This window comes from Nerophis lumbriciformis, linkage group LG18 (genome assembly GCF_033978685.3).
Source record: "Nerophis lumbriciformis linkage group LG18, RoL_Nlum_v2.1, whole genome shotgun sequence".
Classification (NCBI taxonomy): Eukaryota; Metazoa; Chordata; class Actinopteri; order Syngnathiformes; family Syngnathidae; genus Nerophis; species Nerophis lumbriciformis.
The window spans coordinates 5,159,188-5,171,790 of record NC_084565.2 but is presented as its reverse complement, the minus strand read 5'-3'; the positions used below and the strand labels follow the sequence as shown (position 1 = coordinate 5,171,790).

At 36.4% G+C, this 12,603-nt stretch overlaps 1 protein-coding gene across 3 annotated transcripts in view; it reads right to left on the bottom strand.

Annotated features, from left to right (window-relative positions):
* The window catches only part of nhsa (Nance-Horan syndrome a (congenital cataracts and dental anomalies)), a 150,791-nt gene extending 138,717 nt beyond the window's left edge, over positions 1–12,074 (bottom strand). For 2 of the 3 annotated variants that reach the window (XM_061977505.2, XM_061977507.2), the window contains exon 1: positions 9,885–10,782. In XM_061977505.2, coding sequence (XP_061833489.2) covers positions 9,885–10,170 — 286 coding nt within the window. In that variant the 5' untranslated portion in view covers positions 10,171–10,782. Of the gene's footprint in view, positions 1–9,884; positions 10,783–11,971 lie in introns of those variants that run through there. The other variant, XM_061977506.2, reaches the window with a different exon arrangement.
* Positions 12,075–12,603: the final 529 nt, after the last annotated feature.

Here is a 12,603-nt window from a genome sequence, read left to right as displayed (position 1 = left end):
TGTTCTAGTTTTTATTTTTATTTTTTTTAATTATCTTTTAATTTTTTTAATTTTTAATTTCTATTTAAAAAAAAATTTGAATACACTGTAGCACTTTGAGGTTGTTTACTCAATGGAAAGTGATTTTTACAAATAAAATCTATTAGTATTATTATTAAAGAAAATGTACACATCATCGCAAATTATGCAATGACCACACCCCCGAGCCACACCCCCACAGGTTTGTAGGCAGTACCTTTGAAAAAAACTCATGATAGATTTACTACAGAAGCTCGCTTTCTGAAAGCACCGTGTGTGTGTGTGTTTGTTTTTGTGTGTGTGTGTGTGTGTGTGTGTGTGTGTGTGTGTGTGTGTGTCATGTCAGGGCTTGCCCAACACAATGTCAGTGTCCAAATGTTTGAGGAGGATGCACACCTTTCCTCCAAACAACTTCCTAGCATGCGGGGCTCTTTAACACAAATACACTCTCTTAACATAAACACACGCACACACACACACACACACACACACACACACACACACACACACACACACACACACACACACACGCCTTTAAAGTCAGTAGGGGGGCACTTTAAAAAGAGCTGAGCCACATGCTGTGTTATCTGGGTCATGAATTCTTACTGGCAGCCATGCAGAGTTCAAGCTAGCCTCATGTTTACTACTAACACTACACAACTACGACTAACACTACACGACTACTACTAACACTACACAACTACTACTACTAAACACTAGACAACTACTACTAACACTACACAACTACTACTAACACTACACAACTACTACTACTAAACACGACACAACTACTACTAACACTACACAACTACTAGTACTAACACTACACAACTACTACTACTAACACTACATTACTACTACTAAATAACACACCACTAAAAAACTAAGCTACTAACAATGTTACTAAAGACAAAACTCCACTAAAGAAGTACAAAATATTAGAGTACTAAAAAGACAAGTGTAGTAAATAACACAAGTGTAGTAAATAACACAAGTGTAGTAAATAAGACATGTGCACTAAATAACACAAGTGTAGTAAATAACACAAGTGTAGTAACAAAGACAAGTGTAGTAAATAAGACAAGTGTAGTAACTAAGACAAGTGTAGTAAATAACGCAAGTGTAGTAACGAAGACAAGTGTAGTAAATAAGACAAGTGTAGTAAATAAGACAAGTGTAGTAAATAACACAAGTGTAGTAAATAAGACAAGTGTAGTAAATAACACAAGTGTAGTAAATAAGACAAGTGTAGTAAATAAGACAAGTGTAGTAAATAACACAAGTGTAGTAAATAAGACACGTGTAGTAAATAACACAAATGTAGTAAATAAGACAAGTGTAGTAAATAACACAAGTGTAGTAAATAACAAGTGTAGTAAATAAGAAAAGTGTAGTAAATAAGACAAGTGTAGTAAATAAGTTAAGTCTAGTAAATAACACAAGTTTAGTAAATAAGACAAGTGTAGTAAATAACAAGTGTAGTAAATAAGTTAAGTCTAGTAAATAACACAAGTTTAGTAAATAAGACAAGTGTAGTAAATAACAAGTGTAGTAAATAAGACAAGTGTAGTAAATAACACAAGTGTAGTAAATAAGACAAGTGTAGTAAATAAGACAAGTGTAGTAAATAACACAAGTGTAGTAAATAAGACACGTGTAGTAAATAAGACAAGTGTAGTAAATAACACAAGTGTAGTAAATAAGACAAGTGTAGTAAATAAGACAAGTGTAGTAAATAACGCAAGTGTAGTAAATAAGACAAGTGTAGTAAATAACGCAAGTGTAGTAAATAAGACAAGTGTAGTAAATAACAAGTGTAGTAAATAAGTTAAGTCTAGTAAATAACACAAGTTTAGTAAATAAGACAAGTGTAGTAAATAACAAGTGTAGTAAATAAGTTAAGTCTAGTAAATAACACAAGTTTAGTAAATAAGACAAGTGTAGTAAATAAGACAAGTGTAGTAAATAACACAAGTGTAGTAAATAAGACAAGTGTAGTAAATAAGACAAGTGTAGTAAATAACACAAGTGTAGTAAATAAGACACGTGTAGTAAATAAGACAAGTGTAGTAAATAACACAAGTGTAGTAAATAAGACAAGTGTAGTAAATAAGACAAGTGTAGTAAATAACGCAAGTGTAGTAAATAAGACAAGTGTAGTAAATAAGACAAGTGTAGTAAATAACACAAGTGTAGTAAATAAGACAAGTATAGTAAATAAGACAAGTATAGTAAATAACACAAGTGTAGTAAATAAGACAAGTGTAGTAAATAACAAGTGTAGTAAATAAGAAAAGTGTAGTAAATAAGACAAGTGTAGTAAATAAGTTAAGTCTAGTAAATAACACAAGTTTAGTAAATAAGACAAGTGTAGTAAATAACAAGTGTAGTAAATAAGTTAAGTCTAGTAAATAACACAAGTTTAGTAAATAAGACAAGTGTAGTAAATAACAAGTGTAGTAAATAAGACAAGTGTAGTAAATAACACAAGTGTAGTAAATAAGACAAGTGTAGTAAATAAGACAAGTGTAGTAAATAACACAAGTGTAGTAAATAAGACACGTGTAGTAAATAAGACAAGTGTAGTAAATAACACAAGTGTAGTAAATAAGACAAGTGTAGTAAATAAGACAAGTGTAGTAAATAACGCAAGTGTAGTAAATAAGACAAGTGTAGTAAATAAGACAAGTGTAGTAAATAACACAAGTGTAGTAAATAAGACAAGTATAGTAAATAAGACAAGTATAGTAAATAACACAAGTGTAGTAAATAAGACAAGTGTAGTAAATAACAAGTGTAGTAAATAACACAAGTGTAGTAACACATGTGTAGTAAATAAGACAAGTGTAGTAAATAAGACAAGTGTAGTAAATAACACAAGTGTAGTAAATAACACAAGTGTAGTAAATAACACAAGTGTAGTAACACATGTGTAGTAAATAAGACAAGTGTAGTAAATAACACAAGTGTAATAAATAACACAAGTGTAGTAAATAACACAAATGTAGTAAATACGTTAAGTGTAGTAAATAAGTTAAGTGTAGTAAATAACACAAAATGTAGTAAATAAGACAAATGTAATAAATAAGTTAAGTGTAGTAAATAACACAAATGTAGTAAATAAGACAAGTGTAGTAAATAACACAAATGTAGTAAATAAGTTAAGTGTAGTAAATAAGTTAAGTGCAGTAAATAACACAAATGCAGTAAATAAGACAAATGTAATAAATACGTTAAGTGTAGTAATAAATAAGACAAGTGTAGTAACTAACACAAGTGTAGTAAATAACACAAGTGTAGTAACACATGTGTAGTAAATAACACAAGTGTAGTAAATAAGACAAATGTTGTCCCCTAAAAAATGTAACTGTGAGCAAGTTCCCAACAGCCCCTTTCATCCAGTGTTTCTTACACACTGTCTTTAATAAGTTGAATATGTTCAGTGTGAGTAAAGAACTATCCTTACACACTGTCTTTAATAAGTTGAATATGTTCAGTGTGAGTAAAGAACTATCCTTACACACTGTCTTTAATAAGTTGAATATGTTCAGTGTGAGTAAAGAACTATCCTGAACAAATAAACATATCATTGGGGGTGAGAGTGAAAATAATGATGTCCTTTAGAGGGACTTGACTGAAAATATTTGAGAACCACTTCTGTTAACAGCAACTTTTAATGTGTTTTTCAATGTTTCCCAGCACTGCATATTGTATATTATATTGTATATTTTATATTGTATATTTGAAACTGTATATTTTACATTGTATATTTTGTGTTGTATATTTTATATTTTACATTGTATATTCTAATGGCTCAATCGTTAGCATTCTGATATTAGCATGCAAGCTTTTTTTTTTGCTGATTTTGCAGGTAAACACTAAGCGTCAAATATTTTGTCACTTGACAAATTATACATGTTAGCATGCTAATGTTAATATGCTATCTTTTTTTTTATTTTTTATTTTAACTATTTTTTTGTACTTGAAGCATGCTAACGTTAGCAGGCTAGCCATTTAGACACAATTTTCGGTACATTCCTCAGGGTAATATATTTAGGTACTAGACACATGTTACGGTTAGCATTTTAGCATGCTAACATTAGCATGGTACTTTATTTTTTTTTTAGTAATTTAGCAGGTACTGTTCACACCCCAGTGATAACTGGTGATAACTGTAAACATGCCTTCTTTAACATGTTAGCATAGTACTGTGAGCATGCTAGCTTTTGTGCTAATTTTATTGGTAAATATTTTGTTACTGGACAAAGGATACCTGTTAACATACTAACATTAATATGCCAGCTTTTTTTGTGCTAATTTTGTAGGTATACACCTCAGTCATTTTTTGGTACTTGGTATTATTTTAAACAAAAATGTTCGGTATACACCTCACGGTAGTTGTTACAATTAGCATTCAAGCAAGCATGCTAGATTTGGTTTTTGTTGTTGTTTTTTGCTAATTTAGCAGGTATAGACCTCATTGTCATATATTTTGGTATTTCACTGATGCTAACTTAGCATAGTACGGTTATTATGCTACCTTTTACCAAGCCAATTTTCAGGTATACACCTTCCCGCACTGTGCGATTCAAGAACTCCTTCGTTCCACAGTCCATCCAGCTGTATAATCACTCGCCATACAGCCATAGATGACATCTGCCTATTACCTGACACCTGACATGTTAGCTACTTCTCTTTCTTTATAATGTTTATTTTCTATTTCCTGCTGGATCTGGTACTCTCTATTTTATGCTGCTGCTGTCACATATACTGCATATACTGTAATATTGTACATGTGTTGTATATATTGTATATATGTTATAGACATTAGGGATGTCCCGATCCAGGTTTTTGCACTTCCGATCCGATACCGATATTGTTTTTGCATTTCCGATCCGATGCCGATACTGACCGATACCGATACTGACCGATACTGGCCTATCCGAGCATGTATTAAAGTTTAAAGTTATCTAGCCTACTTAGTTGTCAGAATCATGTTCAAAAGGGTTTTAGTACTCTTGATAACAACTAGCCAGCTGAATTAGGGGAGTTTGAATAATACACAATGGTTGGTAACAGGAAACTGACCTGCTTATTCAAGGATAAACACAAAATAGACAAAATTAAAGCTGCAAGCAGCATTGGTCGGGCCCGCATATTTGGCAGGTGCTAGTCCTAAGTGTCCCAATACTATTGTCCAGTTTTAGTCCTAAGTCTCCCAATACTTTTGGCAGGTTGTAGTCCTACGTGTCCCAATAATTTTGGCCAGTGTAGGTGTCCCAATACTTTTGTCCAGTGGTAGTCCTAAGTGTCCCAATACTTTTGTCCAGTTGTAGTCCTAAGTGTCCCAATACTTTTGTCAAGTTGTAGTCCTAAGTGTCCCAATACTTTTGGTCAGTGTAAGTGTCCCAATACTTTTGTCCAGTGGTAGTCCTAAGTGTCCCAATACTTTTGTCCAGTGGTAGTCCTAAGTGTCCCAATACTTTTGTCAAGTTGTAGTCCTAAGTGTCCCAATACTTTTGGTCAGTGTAAGTGTCCCAATACTTTTGTCCAGTGGTAGTCCTAAGTGTCCCAATACTTTTGTCCAGTGGTAGTCCTAAGTGTCCCAATACTTTTGTCCAGTGGTAGTCCTAAGTGTCCCAATAATTTTGGCCAGTTGTAGTCCTAAGTGTCCCAATACTTTTGTCCAGTGTAAGCGTCCCAATACTTTTGGCCAGTGTAAGTGTCCCAATACTTTTGTCAAGCGGTAGTCCTAAGTGTCCCAATACTTTTGTCTACGTTTAGTCCGTATTGGGACAATCACAGCAGTATGATGATTCTAAGTGTTTTGATTGATTGATTGAGACTTTTATTAGTAGGTTGCACAGTGAAGAACATATTCCGTACAATTGACCACTAAATGGTAACACCCGAATAAGTTTTTCAACTTGTTTAAGTCGGGGTCCACTTAAATTGATTCATGATACAGATATATACTATCAGATATATACTATCATCATAATACAGTCATCACACAAGATAATCACATTGAATTATTTACATTATTTATAATCCGGGGTGTGGAGGGGGGCGCCGGATGTAAGTGTCAAAAAGACAGCCAAAAGAGTTTGATATGAGAATAAATCTAAAGTTAAAATATAGGGTAGAAATGCACCCATTTGCAGGAAATGTAGTCTTGATTTTCAACATTTTCTTTCAAGGCTTGCATGTCTACATTAAAACATTCTTCTTCATACTGCATTAATATATGCTACTTTTAAACTTTTATGCAGAGAAGGAAGTCACAACTAAAAAAATCACTAATTTTTTCATACGGTGTTGATGTGGAAATTTTTGCCTCGGCATTTTGATGGTGTGGGAGTGTGGCACCGAATGGAGATAAGCGTCTCGACAGACGTCACAATATTTGAACAATGATGACGAAAACTGTTTTCTCTGTCGTGTCCGTGTGTCGAAAATTGTTATGCGCTTATTTTTTTATTTGATTTTGTGCGTGGCATAGATTTGCTATGCGCAGAGGACGCTTAAACAGTGCGCAATTGCACAGGCGAGCACCTTAGAGGGAGCGTTGCTCGCACGGCTGCGCTCGCATCACAGCTAACGTTAGCCATGCTGCTACCTCTCTGCTCGGGGAGGGCGTATACGTATGTGACGTATGACGTGACAGTATGTGACGTATGACGTGACAGTATGTGACGTATGTCGTGACAGTATGTGACGTGGGTAAGAAGGTGAGAGGGAGACACAGGAAAGAGTGAGAAGAGCCTGTCGTGTACTGCCAGCAGCTAAAAGCAACTGCGTGAGAATTCACAGACCTGTGGATGTGTTGAAGGTGTGCTGGAAAATGCAGAACGGAAATTAGGGAGCAGCAGAAAAGTGGAATGTATTAATTAAATCGGTGCGTTGGAAAACACGGACCGGAGTTTTTTTTTTAAAACTGGATCTGGATCGGCATTTTCCCATGCCTTGCCGATACGCAATTTTTGGCAAATATCGGCAGCCGATCCGATCCAAATAACGGATCGGGACATCCCTAGTCTATTTATACCTGCATTGTCCTTTCCATCCTTACACTTTCCATCATTGTAACTGAGCTACTGTGTTGAACAATTTCCCTTGTGGAGCATTAAAGTTTGTCTAAGTCTAAGTCTAAGTCTAATGTTAGCCTGCTAGCATTTTAACAGAGGTGGGTAGTAACGCGCTACATTTACTCCGTTACATCTACTTGAGTAACTTTTGGGATAAATTGTACTTCTAGGAGTAGTTTTAATGCAACATACTTTTACTTTTACTTGAGTATATTTATAGAGAAGAAACGCTACTTTTACTCCGCTACTTTTATCTACATTCAGCTCGCTACTCGCTACTAATTTTTATCGATCTGTTAATGCACGCTTTGTTTGTTTTGGTCTGTCAGACAGACCTTCAAAGTGCCTACGTTACTGGTGACGCTTCACTCCGTTCCACCAATCAGATGCAGTCACTGGTGACGTTGGACCAATCAAACAGAGCCAGGCGGTCACATGACCTGACTTAAACAAGTTGAAAAACTTATTGGGGTGTTACCATTTAGTGGTCAATTGTACGGAATTATGTACTGAACTGTGCATTCTACTAATAAAAGTTTCAATCAATCAATCAAAAGTGTGAAGGAAAAAAGACACTTTTTTATTTCAACCATACATCCCGTCAAAAGCCTACAGTTCCTGTCTTCACAATAAAAGTGCCGCTCCATCGCGCCTGCACTTACAAAATAAGAGTCTCCGAAAGCCAGCGCAAACAAGCCAGCAAGCTACGGAGTTTGCCGCCAATGTATTTCTTGTAAAGTGTATGTAAACGAATATGGAAGCTGGACAAATAAGATGCCAAAAACCAACCACTTTCATGTGGTATTAGACAGAAAGGAGGAACTTTTCTTCTCCTCCATTTGAAAACGTGGACGTTAGCAGCACTACTGTCTGATTCCAATCAATGCAAGTCATCAGAATCAGGTAATACACCAACTTATATTCTTGTCTTCATGAAAGAAAGGAATCTATATGTTAAACATGCATGTATATTCATTAAAACACCTTTAACATGTAAACAAAAACGGCAAAATAAATAAATATAAATGATATACTGTATATATCAATGTATGTGTGTATATACATATATATATATATATATATATATATACCGGTATATATATATATATATATATATATATATATATGATATGTGTGTGTATGTTACTCATCAGTTACTCAGTACTTGAGTAGTTTTTTCACAACATACTTTTTACTTTTACTCAAGTAAATATTTGGTCTTTAAGTAAGTAATGAGTAGTCAACTCATTACTTTTACTTGAGTAATAAATCTCTAAAGTAACAGTACTCTTACTTGAGTACAATTTCTGGCTACTCTACCCACCTCTGCATTTTAAACACATTTTACTGCTGCTCATAAACATGTCATTAAAAAGTGACTTTTGGTGTCCTTTTGACTGATATCATTCATTCATGCAAATCTGTCTTATTTCACATCAAAGATAGCGAAAAAGTAGCTCCTTGACGATGACTTCTGTTTTGTTTGATCAGCCGTTTTACTGCCTTGTTACAGACATCGTTTGGAAACAATTAAATAAACATTTACAGAGTATTTATGTGCAAATTACTCATTTCACAACATATATATCTGCGACTTATAGTCAGGTGCGGCTAATATATGGACAAATATTATTTTCTTCTAAAACCTAGTGGGTGAAATATCCGGAAAATACGGTAATAGACGTCATGTATCACATACAACAATGTGAAAGTGAGAACAATGATAGATTTGTAGCACATTTGCTGCTCATAAACATGTCATTAAAAAGTGACTTTTGGTGTCCTTTTGACTGATATCACTCATTCATACAAATCGGTCTTATTTCACATCAAAGATAGCAAAAAAGTAGGTCCTTGACGATGACTTCTGTTTTGTTTGATCAGCCATTTTACTGCCTTGTCACAGACACCGTTTGGAAACAATTTAAGTAAATAAACATTTACAGAATATTTCTGTGTCAATTACTCATTTCACAACGTATATATCTGCGACTTATAGTCGAGTGCGACTAATATATGGACAAATATTTTCTTCTAACACTTAGTGGGTGAAAAGTTCGGAAAATACAATAATAGATGTCAAGAATGTAAAAGTGAGGACAATGATAGCTTTGTAGCACATTTGCTGCTCATAAACATGTTATTAGGAAAGTGACTTTTAAAATAGAATAGAATAGAGTTGTATTTGTCATTATTACAGTGAACAGGTTCAAAGAACAACGAAATTGGAGCAGATCCCCTAAGGTGCATACACAATAATTTAGTAATATAAATAGTAAAAAAAGAAAAGAAAAAGAAGATATGTATCTATATATATGTATATATCCACACACATGCATATATCCATACATATGCATATATATATACATATAACATTATTGCACATTAACAATAGCATGCTGGCTTTAAAAAAACAAAAACGTTTATATATATTTTATATTTTGGTATTTCTTTGATGCTGACTGTAAGTATGCTATTGTTAACACGGTACTGTTAGCATGTTAACTTTCTTTTTAGCTCATTTTGCTTATATTTTTTGTTTCTTGACTTGATTCACTTTTCAGCATTCACTCGCATTTTCTTGTTCTTTGACATTTTTTTTAAATATTTTATGGTTTTGAATATGAAAACTACCAAAATGGCCCCCGCCTACTTTGATTTGTCAGTCTGTGGCCCTCAGTGGAAAAAAGTTTGGGCACCTCTAGAAGGTTTCCCAGATCCTATGCGAAAAAAAACGACTATTAATAGCAATAATAGTCCAAATAATGCTGTACTCACGGACGGGCTGTAGTCTGGGGTCCATGCCGCCGCAGGTCTGCTGCAGGCGGCCCACCTTCCTCTGCAGCCCCCGGAGTCTCACGCCGGAGCTCTCCAGGTCCGCTTGGAGCTCCTGGAAGATGGAGCAGGCGTGTTTGGCCAAGTCCGACATTTGACGGAGTGTCCTGGCCAGGCAGACGTTGCTGATGGACGCCAGGTCCTCCAAGACCGGAGTCTCCTGGTCGGGGTTCGAAACTTGGTGCCGGCACAGCAGCTGCGGCTCCACCAGCCGCTTGGCGAACGGCATGTTCAAAAAAAAAAAGAAGAAGGAGAATCTTCTCCTCGGACCCTGCTTCAGTTGTCCGCCATCCTTTCACGGAGGAGGACTGAGGTGCTCCTCAAAGATCATCTCGTGTCGGACTTTCCGCCGAGCGGACTAAAAAAAAAAAAAGAAAAAAAAAAGTCTGTTTGAAAAAAAAGAGGCAGCGGGAAGTTGGGAAAACAAGGGGAGAAAAACAAGGAGCGCATTTTTTTACGGACTGAACTAATAAAAAGTAACCTACGGCGATGCCTTCAGGGACACTCGGAAAACAGACGTACAAAGGCGGGTTTCCCCGGCAGGGGCGTGGCTAAGGTAGCCGTGACCAATTAAAACCGACATAGATAGAAATAGATGGATGGGGATCAGGCCCGGCCCTAACCAATCAGGCGCCCTAGGCAAGATTTTAGGTGGCGCCCCCCCCCCCCCACATCGGCAGTGGAGTGTATATACCAGGGGTCGGCAACCTTTACCAGTCAAAGAGCCATTTTGACCAGTTTCACAAATTATAGAAAACAATGGGAGCCGCAAAAATGTTTTGAAATTTTAAATGAAATAACACTGCATTCAAAGTTTTTTTTTTGCTTTGTGCTATGTATAACCAGGGGTCTCAGACACGTTGCCCACACCTTCAGGTGGAATTTGAAAGCTGGTGCGGCACGCGGGTTTTAAATGAATGGCGCTTGTCAGCGTCATGCATGCCGTGATGGTACAGTATGTAGCGCCCACTACACCCAGCGTGCCTGATCAGTATGGGGCTTCCGCTTGCTCACGTAGGTAACAGCAAGGCATACTTGGTCAACAACCACACAGGTCACACTGACGGTGGCGGTATAAAAAAACAAAACTTTAACACTCTTATTAATAATGCGCCACACTGTGAACCCACACCAAACAAGAATGACAAACAAATTTCGGGAGAACATCTGCACCGTAACACAACATAAACACAACAGGACAAATACCCAGAATCCCATGCAGCCCTAACTCTTCCGGGATACATTATACACCCCCCGCATTATTAGTAAGAGTGTTAAAGTTTTGTTTTTTTATACCGCCACCGTCAGTGTGACCTGTGTGGTTGTTGACCAAGTATGCCTTGCTGTCACGTACGTGTGCAAGCAGAAGATGTATATTGTATAACAAGTGCTGGCACGCTGTTAATACAGATTGTAGAGGGCGCCAAATGTTGTACCATCATGGCACGCCCTTATTATAGCCGTAAGGGTGAAAATCGGTGATTATTAATCCCGAGTGTTTTCTGCGAGAGGCACTGAAATCCGGAAGTCTCACGGGAAAATTGGGGGGTTCAGCAAGTAAGCTGCTGAGCCGCATCAGAGTGATCAAAGAGCCGCATGCGGCTCCGGAGCCACGGGTTGCCGACCCCTGGTATATACTCACAAGAAACCGAATAGCTTTGTCTTTGACCTTTTTTTTTACTTACAACTATACCTAATATATAAAGGGGTGGAAAAGTGACTATTACCTGCAGGGCAAACATTAGCTAACCAGAAGGCAATAACAATGTAAACAAAAAACACCTGCTTAAAAGATCTAATACAAATGTCCCTGAGGAATGTAAGGTGGGAGTACTGTAATTACCTAACGTTACATTATTATTTTCCATAACAATTTAGCCCCCTCCACAATATTAACCCGACGTTAAAACAGAACTAGCTATTTATTGATTAGCAATTGCCGAATCATGTAACATTAGCTTAATGCTAAAAAGCCAGGTTACTATCACATTCTGTATCAGACAAATAATTTCATGTAGGCTAATACCTACCTGCTACCTCTGTCTTTTCTCATTTCTCCTCCTCTTCTTTTCTCTTGTTTCTTCCCTGGGCACCTGACAGTTTTGGCCGTTTTGACATCGTGTGTTGATTTTTTGATGTGTCCAAAAAGAGTCATGATACGGGGAAGGGAGGGGGCGCATCGTGCGGGGGGAGGGGGGGGGCGTAATGTTGTAACAAATAATATTTCTATTAAATAGGCTTTACTTTGCATTTTAATCAATGTGGGATTATTTTTTGTATTTAGAAATAATAGTATCAACTTTTTTTTTTTTCTCCAACATTTGTGGCACTGGCACCGGCGCCCTTAGCATTTGCCTATACGGCCTATGCCACGGGCCGGCCCTGATGGGGATGGTAGTAAAAAATACAATAAAAATAATAAAAACCAAAAATTATATATATATATATTTTTCCAACAATTTTAAGTATGTGTTTGTAAAGTACTTTTAGTAAACATTACCGTGTGTCTCCAAAAAGTACTATTGTGTATCATACTAGGTTAGCAACACTAACATAGCTATGTGAGCTACATGCTAACATTACATTTCAACATCATACTAGGTTAGCAACACTAGCATAGCTATGTGTGCTACATGCTAACATTACATTTTAACATCATGCT